The sequence below is a fragment of the Dipteris shenzhenensis genome, chromosome 2 (assembly GCF_047967505.1).
Source record: "Dipteris shenzhenensis isolate YYH24624 ecotype China chromosome 2, Dip_SZ_1.0, whole genome shotgun sequence".
Classification (NCBI taxonomy): Eukaryota; Viridiplantae; Streptophyta; class Polypodiopsida; order Gleicheniales; family Dipteridaceae; genus Dipteris; species Dipteris shenzhenensis.
In genome coordinates this window covers 41,439,065-41,458,640 of record NC_141597.1, presented here as the reverse complement: position 1 = coordinate 41,458,640, position 19,576 = coordinate 41,439,065, and the positions used below count along the sequence as shown (strand labels likewise).

General features: G+C 46.3%; 1 protein-coding gene across 1 annotated transcript in view; it reads left to right on the top strand.

The window, feature by feature from the left end:
* LOC147904766 (ARM repeat superfamily protein) overlaps window positions 1–19,576 on the top strand; it is a 141,228-nt gene that overhangs the window by 100,860 nt on the left and 20,792 nt on the right. Inside the window, exons 9-13 of the mRNA XM_087388274.1 lie at window positions 3,132–3,205; window positions 3,322–3,422; window positions 4,248–4,355; window positions 4,454–4,551; window positions 17,922–18,053. Of these exons, the coding sequence (XP_087244400.1) occupies window positions 3,132–3,205; window positions 3,322–3,422; window positions 4,248–4,355; window positions 4,454–4,551; window positions 17,922–18,053 (513 nt within the window). The remainder of the gene's footprint in view (window positions 1–3,131; window positions 3,206–3,321; window positions 3,423–4,247; window positions 4,356–4,453; window positions 4,552–17,921; window positions 18,054–19,576) is intronic.

Sequence of the window (19,576 nt, the reverse complement as noted above, 5' to 3'; positions counted from 1 at the left end):
GCTGGACACCGCATACAAGATCCTTGCTATGATCTTGAGCTTGCGGTTGCGGCCTCATCTTACCGACATCATTCATGATACATAGGCTGGCTTTGTACAGGAGCGTAGCATCCCGGACAACATTTTCATGTTTTGGGAGGAAGTGGATTGGGCCAAGGAGGAGTCACAGCCTTTGGCCATTCTTCTCTAGGATTTTGAGAAGGCTTACGACAAGGTGAAGTGGTCTTTCCTAGAGGGCACTATGTAGAGGTTGGGTTTCTCAAATAGTTGGATTAGAGGAGTCTCTATGCTCTATGCCAGGAGCTCTAGTCAGATGCTTATAGGTGGACACATGGGCGAGGCCTTCTCTCTCTCGTGCTCGGTCCGCCAGGGCTGTCCCCTAGCTCCCTTTCTCTTCCTTTGGAGGTATTGTGCTACTACTTGAGATCGCAGGTGGCGGGCCTCACAGTGTTGAGGCTCCCAATCAGATAGGAGGAGGAGCTGTTCGATTCCAAGTTTACAGATGACACAACCTTGTATGTAGAGGGCACCACAACGAGCTTGGAGAGAGTCTGGAGAGCTCTGGCTATTCATTGTGAGGCCTCTGGTGCACGGATCAAGTGGACAAAATCCATTGGTTTCTTCACAGGCTATGAGAAGACACAGGAGATCCGAGAGTTTGGGAGTGCCTTTGGCTTCTGTTGGATCCCGTGGGGCCAGGCAACGAGATACCTCGGGTGCCAGGTGGGTATTGATATTAAAGTAGAGCAACAGATCGCCCTAGTTCTTGAGAGTGTTCGACGCAAGCTTCTCTGTTGGAGCTGGATCAAACTCTCCCTAGCGGGTTGTGCCTTAGTAGCAAACCATGTCCTTCTTGCCACGGCATGGTACATTGCCTCCTGTTGGTGCTTTCACAGAGTTGCATTAGACAACTCCGACGCTTGGTTCGGAATTTCCTTTGGGCAGGTTCGAACGGCACGAGGAACACCAGAGCTCGGGTGGCTTGGTAGATGGTGATTATGCCGTAGGCATTGGGAGGCTTGAGTATCATTGATCCGGAGATGCAGAGTAGAGCCCTCTTGGGCAAGTTGGTGGTACGCGGCCTCACCCGGGGTACAGAGCCCTGGAAGCTCCTCTTACAACAAGGGCTTCTTAGGAACACCCCATGCATTGGGGGGCAATGGCAGCATTCACATAGATGGATCTTCTCAGAGGCTTCCTTTACGGGGAAGGGCTCCCCTATGATGAGGAGCCTCTATAGGGTATGGCATAGATTAGCAGGGGGGTCTCATCCGTGCTCAGCCCCATTGCAGAGAGGAGTTCAAGCGTCAGCCTCTCATTTGGCACCCGGAGATAAGGGATTAGGATGGGCGTATGCTAGGACAGCGGACTCACATTGGATGGGGACTGTGGGACAGTGGCCTAGCGTGCTTCTTTGGCAGATGGAGCAGATTACCCATGGAGGCAAAGGCGAGATTTGGAGATAGGGCGCATATGCGAGGGGCAAGGCAGTGGATGAGTGAGATTGGAGATTGACCTAGTCATCCCTGAGTCTTGGTGGGAGGGACTCCACATGTGGATGGACAGCAGTTGGTTGGGTCAGTTTTCTCAAACTAGGGTCCCTTTGAGGATGATGATTCAGCGAGACAGCAAGCAGCCTAGTTTCTTCCGTTTAGGGCTTGGGGCCTACTTCAGGCACTCACTGAGAGACCCAGAGATGGACGGGAGTCTAGATGGGATTCATTGGCAAATGATCAGAGTCCCAAGAGGTCCGTTCCAGGTTTTGGACGTGCCTATGGTCCAGTTTGCAGCCGAGAAGATCTCCTACTTTTTTGGGTTGGCCCATAGGTCTGTGGTTACTTAGATGTTCCTTTTTTACCCCTTCTTGCGATTCCTTTAAACCATTTTCCCCTAGGCCAATTATTAATTAGGAACACCTAGATCTAGGCTTTTAGACCAGCCTAGTCACACAAATCACCCTCACCGATGACCTTGACATTGAGTCCCTTTGACCATATACATAAAGGCATTACAATTGTCAGTCCTCTAACAAAAAATGTTGATTGACCCTTCCAAGGTCATGTTACCTCAGCTTGAGCATAACAATACCACTCATTATCTGCCCATGTATAATGGGCTGTAGTGGTGGCCATACACATGCTGAGGTGGCCATAGCGTGGTGTATTATGTCATGGGATGACTTGCCTTCGCATCATATATTTCTAACCTTATAGTGCACCCCCTTATGCTAAGAGTAGACCACTCCCATATATCTTTGATATGACACTTAACCAATACAGGACACAAACACAATTCCCCCTCCACATACCACTTTAATATGATTTTTCTTTTCCAAAAAAATGACTCCCATTAAGTATGAACAAAATCTGCAAGAGAAAGCTCAAAGCGGTAATACATCATGCAATGCATGAGAAAAAACACTCCTTAGAAAGAGGTGGAAAACAACGGCTGAAAATGCCAACTCAACCCTGCAGTAGACTCAGAGAAGAAGGGGGATCCCCTCCACCCTCTACAAAACGTAGCCCTTTTAGCAAAATCTGCCCAAGATGATCCCCGCATGCTCGCCCAAATGGCCATCAGTGTATGTATAGTGTCTCTCCATATATTGGCCAAGGTGTGAGAAGTGTGAACCTGGGATCCAGAAGAATCCACAGAGGCATGAAAAGCTCCAAAAGGGGAGGAAGGAACATCGTCCACAGAGTAGTGTCATCAGATCGATAAGGCTCAAGAAGAGTCTCGTCTCTCATGAAAGACCTGAGGCCGTGTAAGAGAGAGCTAAGCACCTGAGTCCCAAGTCATGAAGAAGGGAGAACGGACTAAAGTACTGAAAATCCTGGCTTTTAGTATGAATTTGATCATTCCCTAGACCAAAGCTCAAATAAAATGGACAATGGAAAATGTTTGTACCTTGAGAAATGCTCATCCTGCGGCAGATTTGGATACCACCTGACAAGATGCAATAAATCACACTATAATCGACAAATTGAAAAGAACCATCAATAATAGTAGGCACTTTTGCAAACAGAGATAATTTTGGCTTTAGATGTATTATTCTATTGCACATCTAGTTGGTCGATATTTAGAAGTTTGCTGATTCTCTAGAAGCTTGTATTTTCTTTCACTGGGTGCAGATTGCTGTGACACCTGACGGTGCAGGATTTCTCATGGAGGGAGGTTTCCTTCACCAGCTGATTTCCATTATGGGGTGTGTAATACGTGAGTCTAAGAGTCATGGCTTTTTTCCTGCACAGGCTCTTTTTTTTTTGAATAATGTCCAGCTAATGAGAGCCCATCTTAATCCAAAGTGTGTGTATTTCACAGAAACAATAGTCTGGATCCCTTGGTGCACTCACGGTCAATATCAATTGGTGCTCGATTAATTTCTCCAGAGGGGCCCATGCCATCTTCAGTTCGAAAAGACGGTATGCATGAAGCTATGCATTAGTTTTCTGTTTGACTCAGCTAATCTATCCATATTTTATTAAAGGAGGTTCTTAGCCGATGTACAAGAGTGCTGCCCATATATCTGAGGGTCCAAAGTGCATAGCGGTATCATCACATGACTATGGAAAAGCAAATACGAGACACTGGCAGCCCAAAATTTGGTGGTCCCAAATAAAGTGTTTTGATGTGCTTGTATTGCCAAACCTTGTAAAAAGGATTGCCAAATCCTCGGATAACGAGGCACATCTGGCGGAGGAAGTAATGAACAAGAAAATAATTATAAACAGAGATGTTGACATATTTCAGAAGGACATGAGTCGTCCTCATAGTTGACATGTGGTGGAACCTTATTTTCTTCAAACTTTATAAGGAAACATACAGACTTCTTGTGTGGCCCTACGATGATATCATGATCCATGTGGGTGTAAAGCTACAGCCAAAAAAACTTAGTCTGCAGGCTGTTCTAAAAGTTATCACCATCAGGATAAATCTATAAGCAATGCTAAAAATCCTGGAGGGAGAAGATTGAGCACTTAGGAAGAATCTGTATCTTTCTCCCCCCCTCCCCAGCCAGCACTACAAGGAAAGAGTAAAACTAATAAGTTAGTCAAGCAATAAAAAAGAGACGATTTTGTGTTTGTCTGATGTCATTTGAAAAGTTAGATTTATTAGAGACAATTTAAGCCTCCTGTTGCACAAGTTGACACTTCTTAGAGGTTTATTCAGGTGGACATTATGTGATCCATGTGGAAAGTGAAATAGTGTCTTTTCTGAATTAACATATTATGCTACCTTTCATGCAGATGCCATGAAGATAATTAACATTGTAGATACAACTGTGAGAAGTTTGGAAGACAGTGAAAGCATTGAAAAGCAAGATGCGATTGATGCACTTGGGTGTATTGGAATGTGTACTGTTCCCCTTACGTCCTTCTCGTAACTTAAAGTACGCCACAATTCTGCTGTGCTGTTCATGTCATGGGGTATTCTAACAGGAATTAATGTGCAGCTAAGCAAGGAGCTGAGCTTCTGCTTGAAAGTTCTCCTCCAGTAGCTCGGCATATTGTTCAAGCTGCTTTAACTCGGAAGGGAGGTGGTCAGCAGTTGGTAAGTCTGAAAATCATAACACGTTTTCAATGTTGCTATCACCAAAATATCAATAAAACATCTGAAAATCCACTTGATTTGTCCAAGAGGTATATTCTTCAAGTTAACATAGGAATATCCGAAGAGAATTTTCTAAGAGCCATCCGCATTGATGGTTGTATATTTTTTATTTTGCTTTTATGTGCATCCTTATGACACCCGGTGGCGTTTTTTGCTCTCCCACATTTGAAGCTTCTCCTTGGATGGCATTTGAAGAATGAATTGGAACTTATCTTCCAATCTCAAAAATCATCTTGTAGTGTTTTGAAGCTCTGTTTTATTGTTTCCTAGGAGATTTTATCTATCAGAAATCCTGTCAATCTGTTAAGGGAGTTCCAAGTGGTTCAGAATGTTATGCTCATTGTTGTCTGACTCGTGAAGATTTCATGAGTGCTGTTAACAAGTGCTTGGAAGGCATTGAAGGTATGCAAAGTAGGAGAAAAGATAAGTCATACACAAGACATGTATGACACACAAAAGGCATGCACAAGACATGAAAGACATGCTGGGGGTAAAACCGATGATAGAGTGCTGATGTTGATCAACCTACAGGGTCCGACATGGTATCCTCGCAGTAGCTCTCCGTTGGACAAGTGCCACTGTCACCTCTGTTGGAAGTGTCCCTGGTCCAGCCAACATGGAGGGACGATCCCCAAGCCTCATTTGTGTGTCAACATGCTGGCGAGTTGGTCACATCTCTCGCTCCGGGCATCCACTGGGACTGGATATAGTCAGTAATCACCCTTTGAGTGGACTCTAGCTGAATCTAACGATCTCGTCTTTGTGACCCGAGCAGTTGGTCTCTATGTGTACAGCCTCACGAAGGAAGATCGTTACTCATCTCTGGTCCAGATGAACCAAGAGGCTGGAGATGTTGGAATCCTTTGGAAAGACAATGGTGGCGGCCTCGGATCGCATAGTACATAGGACATCTGAAAGCAAAATGCTCTTTTGTTTCAACCTCCTGTAGATGGAACAGTGCAATACCTCCCTAGGTATGCATTCAACCTATCGCGTACCAATCCGTAATCGGTGAGAGGAAACACGAAGTTTCTGGGATGGAGATCCTCAAGGAGTGGGGGAGGTAGATCCGTGTGTAGCCTGGTTTGTCAATGAAGCCCTCCTTTCACATTGCTCTTTGTAGAAGCACAGGAAGCTCACTAGGTGCTAACCAGGTCTTGCATGTGAGAGACTAGAGAAGAGAGAGAGAGAGAGAGAAAGAAAGAAAGAAAGAAAGTTTATTAAAGTCTTCGGGAGACCGTGAAGGTCTATGAGACTAAAGATAACTGACACAATGAGCATAACGGTGGCAGTCTCAAAACGGGCCAGCCAACCGTTTCAACAAAAAAGAGGTTATGAAGGACTGTGTGTCTAGTCCTGATACAAAAAATATGTGTCTACCTCCAGATGATACAAAAATAAGGGGGGGGCACCAAAAATGGGGTAGAGGGGGGAGATACAGTATACATGTGCAGGTGGTGATCGTCAGAGACCAATCATAGAGGGGCCGTCAAATGGGAGGTCGGAAAAAACCCTGTGATAGATGATTGGCCTCTGACGTCACGCGGCCTAGTCGAGCTCGGTCGTCGGGGGTGGCGGGTGGCCTTGTGGATGAGGGCAACGGTAACCCTGGTGGGGCGGGCAGAGAGCAGAGACAAGATGTCATGGACCTGGATGTGTGAGTCTGTCTGCTGGCGCAGCTGTCGTGGCTCTGGCTCTCGCTCACGTCCGCGTCGTCGGCTAGACTGAGAGAGAGAGAGAGAGAGAGAGAGAGAGAGAGAGAAAGAAAGAAATTTTATTAAAGGTCCACGGAAGGCCATACATGGTCTATGGGACACAAAATCATCCGAAAGGAAAATACATCATCAACGATGCGCCAACTAGGTGGCCTCATCGTAATACAGCTAAGATGCCAAAAATGGCTACAAAAATCCTAGATACAAAATGAAATGAAATAGAGTACCAAAAATGCCTAGATACAAAATGTAAAATATGAAATATGAGGAACATCGTCTTCCCTAAGGGGTCTGTGATCCAAAGAAATGATGGAAGTCATGGCCATCGACCATGCCTCCTGCCATGAGTGTGAAGATCTGGGCAAGTGTCAAGTGGGCTGCTGGCGGTGCCAAGTCTCCATGGAGCAATCTCCTCCGAAAATCTGCCATCATCCTCCGTCGTCTAGAAATAAAGTGACGGGTACGGCCTCTGTGTAAGATCATCCTGTGGTGCTGCCGGATCATGTCATATGTACATCCTCGAGGTGGAACCATCGGTGCTCTCTGGCAAGATGGGCTATCTCTGTGCTCATGGTCCTGCGCCTTGTCCTGCTCCTCATGAATAACCAGGTCTCTGGTAGGGATGCGACGGTGCTCTCTGAGGAATCTCTCTCTGTATCTGGTGATCTCCCTGATGAACAACGCTAAGCAATACTGATCCTCATACTCCATAATCCGAGAGAGAGGTCCAAATCCGTGCCCAAATAAACAGTGAAATCTGCCACGGATCTCATAATATAAAGGGCATCTGCAAACAAAGTGCTCCTGAGTCTCCACCTCCCCCATAGTGCAACAAGGGCATATCCTAGTCTCTCGCCTGGGTCTATGTCCGGTAGCTGTACGACGCATCCTGCCGGCCTCAACGTCTAATCTGTGGGAAGATACCCTGAGCTGGCCCAAGGCAATCCTGAGTGAGTGCGACATATGAACGCCGATATATCCTGGGGATATGATGAAGCCATCCTCTGAAATCCTGAGAAAATGGTCACGATATGTGGCCATCTTCGTAGGAAGCTCTGTGGGATGAACCCAAGTGCGAAACGTGTGTAGCTGCAACAAATCTGCCCTGATAACCTGGCTGAGCTCATGTCGAGTGAGAGGGAGGCGAGGGGCATCTATGCTGTATCGAAATGGTGGCAGCCTATCCATATCCAAGCCCAGCGAGGTGAGCCATGTGGAGAGTGTGTGGTACCAACAAAAAGTATGACCTCTCTCCGCTAACATCTGCGAGGATGTCAGTGCTAGCCACGGTAATCGTGCTCTGCCTGTTGTTGAGTCTCCGAGCGCCCTGATCCTATGCAAGTATGTAACTGACTGAAATGCTGCATCTAGCGCTAGGGGTGTAGCTCCGAACTCTGCGAACGTAATCTGATGCAGTACCGTGGGCTTCGCTCTGATCAATCTGGAGAACATGATGATTTGTAACCTCTCTACTCGTCTCCAATCTGCAACACTGAGATCTCCTGCCCAAAAGGGGCTAGCATACATGGCTGCAGGTCTCACCAGCGTATCGAAAAGTAAGGACTTGTGTCGGGATGCTGAAAATGTGACTGTGCACACTGCCTCTCGAGAAGAGCCAAGGCGGCATACCCTCTACTGATCCTATCTCGTGCTGCATGCGTCATGATGAAGACTGGACCTCTAAATGTGGCACCCAAATATGTATACTCCCTGACTAGCTCCACCTCCTGCCCATCAAATGTGAAAGAGAACTCGCCTCTCCTATAAACCTGGTATGACGTGTTGAAGACCATGACTTTGGTCTTCCCAAGGTTTACAGACAACCCTCTGTCCTGACAAAAGCTGTGGAGTGCATGGAGATGTGCCTGTAAACCCTGCTGGGAGGAAGAAATAAGAACCACGTCATCTGCATAGAGGAGAATCGGTATCGTGGATCCTGCCAGTAAAGAACCTGTGCCACCCATCGTCTGTATGTACATCTCTAACTCATCGATATAGAGACCAAAGAGTGTCGGAGACAAAGGACACCCCTGCTTCACCCCTATCGTACTGCGTACTTCCCCCGACAGCCCCGCCCGTGTCCTGACTCTACCTGTGACTCTCTCATACAAGGCCATGATCGCCCATTGAATCTCCCCATTGAATCCCAAGTCACGAAGTCGCTGGAAGAGTCTGAAACGCGGCACAGTGTCAAATGCCTTTCTGAAGTCCACGAAGAAACAATAGAGCCGTTGCTTACGTGACTTCGCCTCCTCAATCAAAGCCCTGAGTGTGAAGATATGATCTAGAGTCGAGTGCTCTGCACGAAATCCTGCCTGCCCTCTAGCTCTCATGCTTGTCGCCTCGGCATGGTCATTTATATGTCCTTCCAGAATGGTTGCATAAATCTTGGCCATGACATGGCCAATCATAATGGTCCTGTAGTTCGACGCCTCCAAAGGATCCCCCGACTTGAGTATGGGTACTATAGTATTTTCTAGCCAACTAGGTGGAAGACCTGTACAAATGGACTCGTTAAAAAGACGGGAGAGGACTGTAGCTAAGGCATCAATCCCATGGATTACATACTCCGCTTGCAATCCATCATGGTCCTTAGCTCTCCCAGTCTTCAAATGATGAGCTGCTGCTCGGACACTATTGGATGAGAATAAGGCAAAGGAGGTGGGTCTAGGCACATGGGATAAGTCGATCTGTGGCTGGTCTGGACTATCATATAAAGTGGAAGTATAGGCAAGCCAAACCTGCGGGTCTGTAAGAGGAGTTTGAGATTTCAAGCGAAGGAATTTCTTCCAGAATTCCTTGGAATCACAGCTGAAAAGTAAACTTCTCAGCTCCTCCTCATTCCGGGCTAGAAATTGGCGCTTTTTGCGTCGCACCAAACGCTTGTAACTCTTCTTGGTCTCAATGAGGAGGGGAGACTTCTCCTGTGTCTCAAGGCGAAGCTTCCTGCGGAGTTCTTTACACTCCTCATCATACCATCCATTACAAGGCACAAGACCGACTGGTGGAGGACCGGATGTGTGGCAAGTGACGGGGAAGGACTTGTGGGCTGCCGAGATGATGGAGGTATGTACAAGGTGCCACCGATCCTGTGTGGAGGGTAGGGCATCGAGAAGGTGCGGACGGAGAAGACTACTCAGGTGCTGGCTATAAATATCAACGAACTGGTGGTCAAAATGAACCTCATAGTATGGCTGACGCTCATGATGTCTAGAAGGGGGGGCATGAGGAATCTGGGTAAGAATAAAGTGCAGACGTGCATGATCGGCTGAAGGCATAAAAGGGTCGACTGTGAGGTTATGTACAAAAGGGATTAAAGTCGGGGGACCCAAGACGTAATCAATGACGCTCGTACCACCACCCGCGAAGGGAAAACATGTGGCTGTGGATGAATGCGGCCACTGTCGAAGTCCATTATAAATGACCATGCCATGCGATGAGAGAAGCTCCAATAGGCGATGTTCCTGATCTGTCACCTCTACCCCTCTATCTGAAGATAAGCGTGGAAAACTCTCATCTGGGGCAGCTGGAACTAAGACTGGATCCTCAGCAAAGTCCAAAATCTCTGCCTGTCTGTCTGATGTCCTCGCGTTGAAGTCTCCTAAAAGGATGACCTCTCCGCGGCGTGAGTACTCCAATACATCGGCTGACAAATCCTTAAAAGGTGACTGTCCTGGTCCATTTGAGGCATAACGAGACTGTCTCGGGGGAAAGTAGCATACTGCAATAAACAAGTCTCTCAGGGGGGGTCTCCTGATCCGTACCCAAAGATATCTGGCCCGATGGTCTCTCCTCACGACTGTGTATCGATCTGAGATGCTCTCTATAAAGAACTGCCACACCGCCAGATCCTCTGACTCCTCCTGATCGTCTAGTTTGCTGTCGAAATGCTGTCGAAAGACATACTCCCAGGCATACCCTATCACCTGCGGCAAGCCTCTCTCTGGGCTCTCATGGGTCTTTGTAAAGAAGACGATGTCCTGATCAAAAAAGGCCTCTCGTAAGTTGCCAGGCTGAGCTGTGAGGGAACCATTACAGTTCCAAACTGCGAAACTCAAGCTATCTGGCAGGCTACGTGTCCCATAGGCCTCGTGTCGTCAACTGTGGGCTCCAGCCGGTCTAGATCGCATAGCTCCTATCAAAAGTCTGCCCTCTCTGATCACGGCCCACTTGCCCTCACGACGGGCAACATCCCTTTGTGCAATGAGACGTCTATGCTCCTCCCACTGAAGAGCTGTAAGGTCCTCATCCATGTGAATCTGTGGATGGTCCCTCAATCTGGATCTCCTCCGTAATACTGCGAGACGGGCCTCAGCATCTCTGAATCTGATGATAAGTGGCTGGTGCCGTGCTGGATCCCGGCCCACTCGATATGCAGATACTATGCCATGATCCTGAACTCCGAGTGTCCCAGATATGAAATCTGTCGCCTGATCCATGGCTGATCTCGTATTTGATCGCTCAACTCCGCGGATGCGGATGTTGAGGGCCTTCTGAGCTCGCCGCTGACTCTCGGCAATAGTCTCAGAGACTGTGGTCTGCTGGGCCTGTGGGGCTCTACGCACAACGTTCACCCACTCTGAGGTCTTCTGTACCTCTGTCTGCAGTGTGGCCAACCTCTCCTCAACTGCTGCACTAGCTGGAGGAGCTACATGCAGTTGCTGGAGGCGATCATCGCATGCCACAACATGCTCCTGAATGCGTGCCTCCAGCTGCACTATGCGCTCAGCATGTGTCCGTAACTGGATGTCCCGATCAATATCTTTGGTATGAAGCTGGCGAATATGGGAGTCCTGATCAGATCTATGACTCTCAACTGTCGATAGCTGAGCAGTCAGTGTGTGTATCTGTGCTGTGAGAGACTGAATCGCAGCGCCCTGAAGTCTGCAAGTCTCCATGCACTGCATAACTAAATCTCTCAAGCGCAGATTATCTGCCAGGATTGCTTCCGCTGTGGAGGGTGAAGGGGAGAGGGGGTACAAGGATGAGGGGGTAAGAGGGTAAGAAGGCGAGTAAAGGAGGGGTGCAGAAAATGGAGGTCCTGAAGAGAGAGATCCGGTAGGAGGAAGTAGGGAGTCAGGGACCGAAGAAGAGCCTACACTAGGGGAGGAAGGGGCTGAAAGGGAGGGTCGGTGGGAAGAGGTGGGAAGAAGCTGGGTAGGGACTAGGGGAGGGGAAGAAGAGGAGGGAAGAGGCTGGGTAGGGAATAGGGAAGGGGAGGAAGAGGAAGGAAGAGGATGGGTAGGGACTAGGGGAGGGGAGGAATAAGCAAGGGAAAGGGCTAGGGAGGAATGAACGGGAGCAAGAGGAGGAGGTGAAGCTGAAGGAGGGGGAGGAGGAGGATTGAGTAGAGGAGGTGGGTAGGAAAGGGTTGGGATTGAGGCAAGGGAGGTAACCGGAAGTGATGGGGGAGATGGAAGTAAAGGAGATGGGGTAGGAGCCACAGGAGGATTGAGTAAAGTAGGTGGGTAGGAAAGGGTTGGGGTGGAGGCAAGGGAGGTCGTTGGAGGTGGTGGGGAAGGAGATAAGGGCAAAGAAGAACTTGCCTCTTCATCTCTTGTACTGCTGCCTATGCTTTTATCTTTCTCTACTTTTGCTCCTTGGAGGGCCATGGTGGAGCTCCTTGTTTGTGGCATCTCCTTAGTCCTGGAAGTGCTGAATTCTCTGCTCAAAACTGCCTCTGAGGGCCATGGTGGAGCTCCTTGTTTGCCAGCTGAATTCTTTGCTCAAAACTGCCTCTTTTTGCCCCTTTTTACTCTCTGGAAACTGTTTCCTGCACTTTAAGGACACTTGCTGTAGGGCTATTCACGCGGGGGCGGGGGGGGGGAGAGGAGTTTAAGACTTTCCTTAAACCCCCTTCCCCTCCAACAGCCAGGATCTGGCCCTTCCACGAGGGAGAGGCTTGCGCAGGGAGTAAGCTTGTCTCGTGAGGCTTGCGCAGGGAGTAAGCTTGCGGACTGAGACGGAGACGGAGGGTCTGCTGAGAGAGAGGGTGCGGGCTGATAGGGAGGGTGCGGGCGGGCTGGGGGAGAGGGCTTACGGGCTGAGAGGGAGGGTGCGGGCTGGGAGAGAGAGGGCTTACGGGCTGGGAGGGGGAGAGGGCTTACGGGCCGGGAGAGAGAGGGCTTACGGGCTGGGAGGGGGAGAGGGCTTAAGGGGCTGAGAGGGAGGGTGCGGGCTGGGAGAGAGAGGGCTTACGGGCTGAGAGGGAGGGTGCGGGCTGGGGGAGAGAGAGAGAGAGAGAGAGAGAGAGAGAGAGAGAGAGAGAGAAAGAAAGAAAGAAAGAAAGAAGGTTTATTAATGTCCACTGGAGACCTAAAAGGTCTATGGGACAAAAGAGACCTGCTTATACATCAGTACAGAGAGGGCCATAGGCAACCTCCCTGGGAGTATCATCAGATTTCTTTAAAAAACAAAACACATAGAACCTAAAAACATAGAACATAAAACATAAAAAGAACTAGGTGCTAGGCTATGGGGTGGCCATTACATCAGTTTAAGATTGAGGGTCTTTAGGTTTTGTCTTAAATTCTCTAATCATTGCAAGATCGTCACGATAGACTGCCCATTTTCCTGCTTCCCTGGCTGCCCGAACCTTAGCAAGCTCGGTAGCTTTGTTCTTCAGTTGGGTTCTTGTAAGCTCCTCAGCAATCCATATCTTTGTCCGCTTCAGCTTATAGGATTGTCATAGAATTCTCTTTCTGAGTGTCTTCGAGTTGAAGGTGATGACAACGTGTCCATTCCTGGGCGATAAATAAACTGGGGAAGACTCCTCTTCATCATCATTCTTGTCATCAGTTGAGCTTGCTGACCAATCAATGGCCGGGACTGCTGCCTTGATTCTTTCGATTGCCTCATCGAAAGTGTCATTCTCGTGCTGCCAATCGGGTATTCCCCCTATTCGAATCTTCATAGCATTCTCTTTCCGAAGGTGATGTTCTTGGATCTCTATTTGGATGTCAACCTTGGGTTCAGCTGTCACTTTCACCTAGATGATCTCTCTAACCGTGGAAATCAGCTGTGATGTTGGGGGCTCAGCTTTACATGTTTGTACGGCTGCTGCAATAATCTCTTGCTTCCTTGGGCCTTCCAAAGCTGCAATACGAGCTAGGGCTTGGGTGAGCTGGGACCTCAGGTCTCGCACTTCTTGCTGGAGATGGTAAATCTGCTCTTGCGGCTTGGCGTCGGGGGAGGTTGAATCTTATACCTAGATTACGTCCTATCGAAGGGAGCAGGGGTTGTGGCTGCCATGGCGGAGTAAAGCTTGGGGGGATGAGGGGAGGATGGGCTGGCCATATCGACTATCCCCCTTTTGGCTGGACTAACCCCTTGGCTGGGCCTGGGGTACAGCCCAGCCAAGAGTGGGGAGGGAAGAAGAAGAGTCTCGACGACGACCTGAGCGGCGAGAAAGCGACAACGACCTGAAGGGCAGGCTGAGCGACGACGGGCTGAGCGGTGGGCTGAGCTGGGCCTGAAGCGGCGGGCTGAGCGACGACGGGCTGAGCGACAGCGGGAGAGAGAAAGAAAGTTTGTTAACGCCTTTGAAAGACCGAAGGGTCTATGAGCTTGAAAAAAAAATTAGAATAATAAAAGCTAAAGGGTGGGGCAACAACAGCGGAATCCACACTCAAGAGGAAGAAAGAAGTTTGTTAGCATCTTCAAAAGACCGAAGGGTCTATGAGATTGAAAAAAAATCAGAATAATAAAAGCTAAGGGGTGGGGCAACAACAGCGGGATCCATACCCAAGGATGATGTCTGAGATGAGAAAATAAATAGATAGAGACACCTTACTGTCGCTGTGGGAGTGTACTCAAATGTAAAGGAAAAAATGAAGAGAGATCCTTGTCAATCGGCTGTCGGATCAGCTGACCATTCGAGTGATGGGACTTGTGTCTGCTGTCTGTGGAACCAGCTTCATTGGTTGACTGAGGATAGTAACAGTGGCTCTAGATCTGGTGAGGGTCTGTGCCGTTGAGGGAGGAAATCAGTAATAGAGCGTTAATGGTGCTCAGCCTGATTAGTTTGTCTAGACCTCTCTCCTCCTTTATAATCCCCGGGAGGTAGCTCGTGATTTCACAAGAACTACTATCACTCTAGTGGTTGTCTCCCCAATTCAAATAGTAAAGAGGAGATGTCTACGATCCTCATGTGAGGGTAAGTCTATCGTGTCATTCTCTCTGGGTCTCTGCTATGTCGCATCCTCTGCTGCCCCTGGATCGAGAAAATTGAGGCTTATCTCAGAAAGAGCAAGGGAAAAAAAGAGACAACAAGCAACATGGCAAAATGGGACAAAACTAAAAAGAAGGAAGAGAAGCCCAAGGAGGAAGAGAAGCACAAATAGCAGCTCAAAGTAGAGGATATGAATAAGTGCAACAACCGCAAAACGGACTGCAGACTGATAGCACAATGGTGCAAAAAGCAGCCATCACAGCATCCGCCTCAACAGTTTTGAACTCAGCCTCAGCTTTTGCAGTATCATCATCATGGAAACCCACTGTACCATCTTTGGAGCTGACAGCACCACCACCTTTAGAGGTGATAGCGCCATTGCCGTTGGGATCAGGGACGACTTTGGCATGCCCTTCTGGCCCGACCACCATTGTAGCGTCCCCACAATACTCCTCCTTCCTGTCACCTCTACCCCTTAGTCAGCTACCTTGTTGTCTTATATCGACATCTTTTGATGTTGTAATTGCATGTTTCCTCTTTGGGGACTGATTCTTGTAACATAAATATACAAAAAACGTGTGTGTGTGTGTGTGTGGCAACCGTTTTATGATTGCTTTCAGACTCATTTGATTGATCATGATGTATATATAGCTTATACTGAGATTTCCAGTTGAGTAGTAGTTACTCCGCTTTTGAAGTAACTATGAATGTAATTATTTTACAGCAATAAAATATTTCTTCTCACAAAAAAAAAAAAGTGTGTGTGTCTCCACACACATACACATATTGCTATTATATTTTTCCTCCCACTCTTGTTTCCTTGTTTTCATTGGTATTTCATTTGTTTTCTTATATGTACGTTGGGTTATCTGTGTTCGCTTGTGTTAGCATTAGTTGTTTCTTTTTTCTTCTTCGTCTTCTTCTTCTTCTTTTTGTTTAGGTTGTGTTGTGCTGCCTAATTCAATTCTCTCTCTCTCTCTCTCTCTCTCTCTCTCTCTCTCTCTGTGGATCATGCTAGAGAGAGAGATCAGTTCATACACGGAGGCACATGGACAACGGGCACATGACAGGCTGGTTTTTGACGGCAGCATTCCACCCTTGACCATATCTTCACCTTACGGGCAGTCATTGAGGAGGCAAGATTGAGATCCCAGAAAGTCTGACCATGTCTTCACCTTACAGGTAGTCATTGAGGAGGCGAGATTGAGATCCCAGAAAGTCTATGCCTGCTTCGTAGACTTTTGGAAGGCCTTCAGCACAGTCCCGGATCTTCCATATCCTTGGCTCTCTAGGATATTTTGGCATAATCTATTTATAGATATATGTTAAATGTTAAAAAGATGGTAATATTTTCTTAGAGTTTTCTCTCCTTTGGGTGTATTGAAATTGGAATGCCAAAACATATCAAGGTCTAAGCTTTGGCAACATGTGATTCGCATTTGCATCTCATGCAGTGTCGTATGTGTTAAATATGGCTATTTAAATTCTCAGTGTGAATAAGTATACTGTCTGTCTCCATATCTTGGCCTCCTCAATGACACCGCGCACTATGAGGATGTGATCCAAGGTCGCAATATCCATAAGAAAGCTTGCCTGTCCAGTAGCTCTAAGTCCCTCGTGCTCTGCAAACTGTTTTGAGTACCGAGGCATAAATCTTGGACATGACATGCCCAATCATGATGGTCCTATAGTTTTCCAGGCTCATGGGATCCTATACCTACTTGAACCAAACCTTTTTAATGCCACTTACAATTGAGGATGTTGCACATTGTAGGATGAAAATGCACAATGTAGGAGGCCAATACTTTAATTAACAAGAAAATAGATAAGTGTTATGGATTCTTTGCAAGCCCCATCAACTCACCTCGAAATGCAGACATGACATGGACTTTATAATCATTTGATTCTCTTTTAATTCCTCTATGACCCGAGTGCCCCTCCCTAGCTTGGCTTTTTTGGCTCCCTGAGTGGGAGAATTCCTTATCAAGTTTGATGTGTAGAGGAAATCTTGTTTGATTGATTAGGAGATAAGAATGCTTGCTCATGCATCCATAGACCAAAGCCCTACTACATTACCTGAAAGATATGCTAGAGACCTAGACAGTTCATTGGTGATTGGTGAATTTTGGTTACCGCATCCTTCAAATAATGATCAATTGACCTTCTTGGAAGCCTTCTCAGTGTTAGGTTAAAGAATGGCAATGCATCATTGTGATCCCACTGAAAGTGTGAAATATGATTCATTATACATCCATTACAAACACTACAAACATAGTCTAGATAGGAGCTATGGATGGTATCTAGCATGAAAAACATGAGTGAAAGAGCTAGGGATTTTGCTATTATCTCAGAAATAGTACAAAGGCATGTGAGTAACAACGAAGTTATCATCTTCTTTTAGGATAAGGGTGATAAAAATAAGGAGTAAACCTCTCCTAAGACTTGAAGCTAAAGAGAACTTATGAAATTCTTCTGTCAAAAGAGAAAGATAGCTTGGGGTAACTTTTAAATTGTGAGCAAGTGTCAAGCACCCAATCGGTAACCACTGTAGGCATCTACTACCTAATAGTTTTCCACACAATGAAGAGTGTTAGGTGGTTATTGCTAATCTCACTACATGGCAGCTTTCGAAGGTGGGGTATACACACATCAACAATGGTTTGCTTTTCCTCTTTAGATGACAATCTTGCATCGTCAGGGTACTTCTAATTCATATACTGGAGATATTGAATTGTTGTTTGGGCTCTCTATAGCTCCACTAAGTATAGAGCTGCGAAAGATGATTGTTTTTAATGTCTCAAGTACTACAGAGCACTTGAGTACTTTTTGCGCTTCAGTCTGGTTTTATTGTCGTACTTCTGTTTGTTGCTTATTTTAGGTTACAAAAGTTGTGCAATCAAGTAATATTTATCCTCAATGTCTATTTGAGTTTTCCATCACTGATTTCGGTCGACAGTTGTGTGACCAGATATGGTATGTCATTTCAATCTTTCCCATATTCTAAATTGGCCTTTTGCTACTGATTGTCCTCAAGGGCAAGCGAAATTTTCAAGATTCTTGTGCCTAGCCTGTGGCAAAAGCTGGAGAATTTATGTTATTTAAGGTCTTAAAGAGCTAGGGTATTAGAATGTATCGGTGGGTAAAGTCTTGTTCGTTATGCACCTATGTTCATGGATGGGCTCAATGTTCAGGGCTACGAGTTGGAACCTCCTTATTCTTCACTCATTTGTCGTATTGGATGCACTTTTTCTTGAAGCCCCTAGCCCTGTAGTTTTTTAAATCTTCAGATTAATTTTGAATGAAGTATTACGTTTGCAATCCATAACATGCTCGTGCATTGTCACTGGCAGTTCTGTGCATGAGAATATCTTATTTGTACGATGTGTAGAATGTGAAAATATTGACTCCTTTTTTGTGACAATCAGGTCGGCATACATGCTCTTGCTTCAGTTGCTGGATCTGAACGAACGGGTGACCTTCTAAGTGAGCAAGCTGAGGCTTCCCTCAAGAATTTGATCTTCCTAGAGCTCGAGAGATTGTCAAAGTGGTCTCCTTCTGTAAGCTGCATTACATCTTATGCTATTTCTGGGCTAATCTATATGCTATTGTATTGTTGTTTTCTGCACTTAGGTGCAAGAAACAGTAAGCTACTGTGTTAACATTACATGAGAAAATGCAAAACCTTCTGCTTTGTAATGCAATCCTGCGCATTTCAGATCACAAAAAAGCTAGCAGACTTCAAGAAATGTATAGATTAGTGTCATTGTATGAAAAGTTTTTGAAAATTTGGCTTAATTGGAAGCTGAATTACTGGCATACCTTTGTATTTGTGAATTCTCAGCATTATAATAATAATTTTTTTCTGTTTCATGAATCTCTTCTATAAAAAATTATATTGCTCATGAGAGAGTTCAACCATGGCCTAGTTATTGGAGGTGCAACATTTTCCAGAGACCTTTCCTCACATATATTTATGAACGTTTACTAGGTTGTGACCTTGATCTGGTACACGTCCTCCTGCCTTCTCATAGAGGAAGGAATGTTTCTTGTCATCCTTGTGCTGTGGGTGCAAGATCTCATGTTGAGATTGCGACAAGGGGTTGCCCATGTCATTGCTCTAAACAAACCCCCACATCCCTTCATGTTTGGGCAGGCCAAATTAAATGCCAGAACATCTTGACCACTTTGTGTTTCAAAAATCTAGTGAAACACATTTTGAGGAAAGTATGGTGGGATAGGTTCAGAGAATGATCTGGTACAGTCCTCCTGCCTGCTCATAGAGGAAGGAATGCTTCTTGTCATCCTTGTGATATGGTTGCAAGATCTCATGTTGAGATTGCGAGAAGGGGTTGCCCATGTCATTGCTCTAAACAAACCCCCACATCTGTTCATGTTTTTGCAGGCCAAATTAAATGCCAGAACATCTTGACCACTTTGTGTTTCAAAAATCTAGTGAAACACATTTTGAGGAAACTGTAGGAGGTCTTGGCCCCGATCCTAGCATATATGTTCAATCATGTTGTATGCCGCGGCTTCAGCCTTGATTGGAATACCACCAATATTGTACCGATACACAAAGTAGGGGATCCCATGGATACTGGGAACTACCGAACTCTCATGATTGGTCATACACTTGTCAAGATTTATGGGTCACTACTAGAGAGAGATCAGCTCGTGTGCAGAGACACACACACAGCGGGCATTGAGACAAGCTAGGTTTTAGAGACAACATTCCACACTTGATCATATCTTCACCCTGCGGGTAGTCATCGAGGAGATGAGATCAAGATCCTAGAAAGTCTACACTTTCTTTGTAGACTTTCGGAAGGCCAATTAATTTAATTTTTACATCTACCATCTTAGCCCTTTAATCCATCTTACTTGTATCTTTATAGTTTTTTAATTAATTTATTCAATGTAAATTATTCAATTCTTCTTTTTTGGCTTAATATGCCTTTCTTGTTTAGTATTGCTAAGAAGAAATTTATACTTGCATTCACCATAATCGTAGACTAATTTTCACCTTCTTGCTTTTCTTTTAGACTTAATGACTCATTTCGATTCTTTAATAGAATGTATA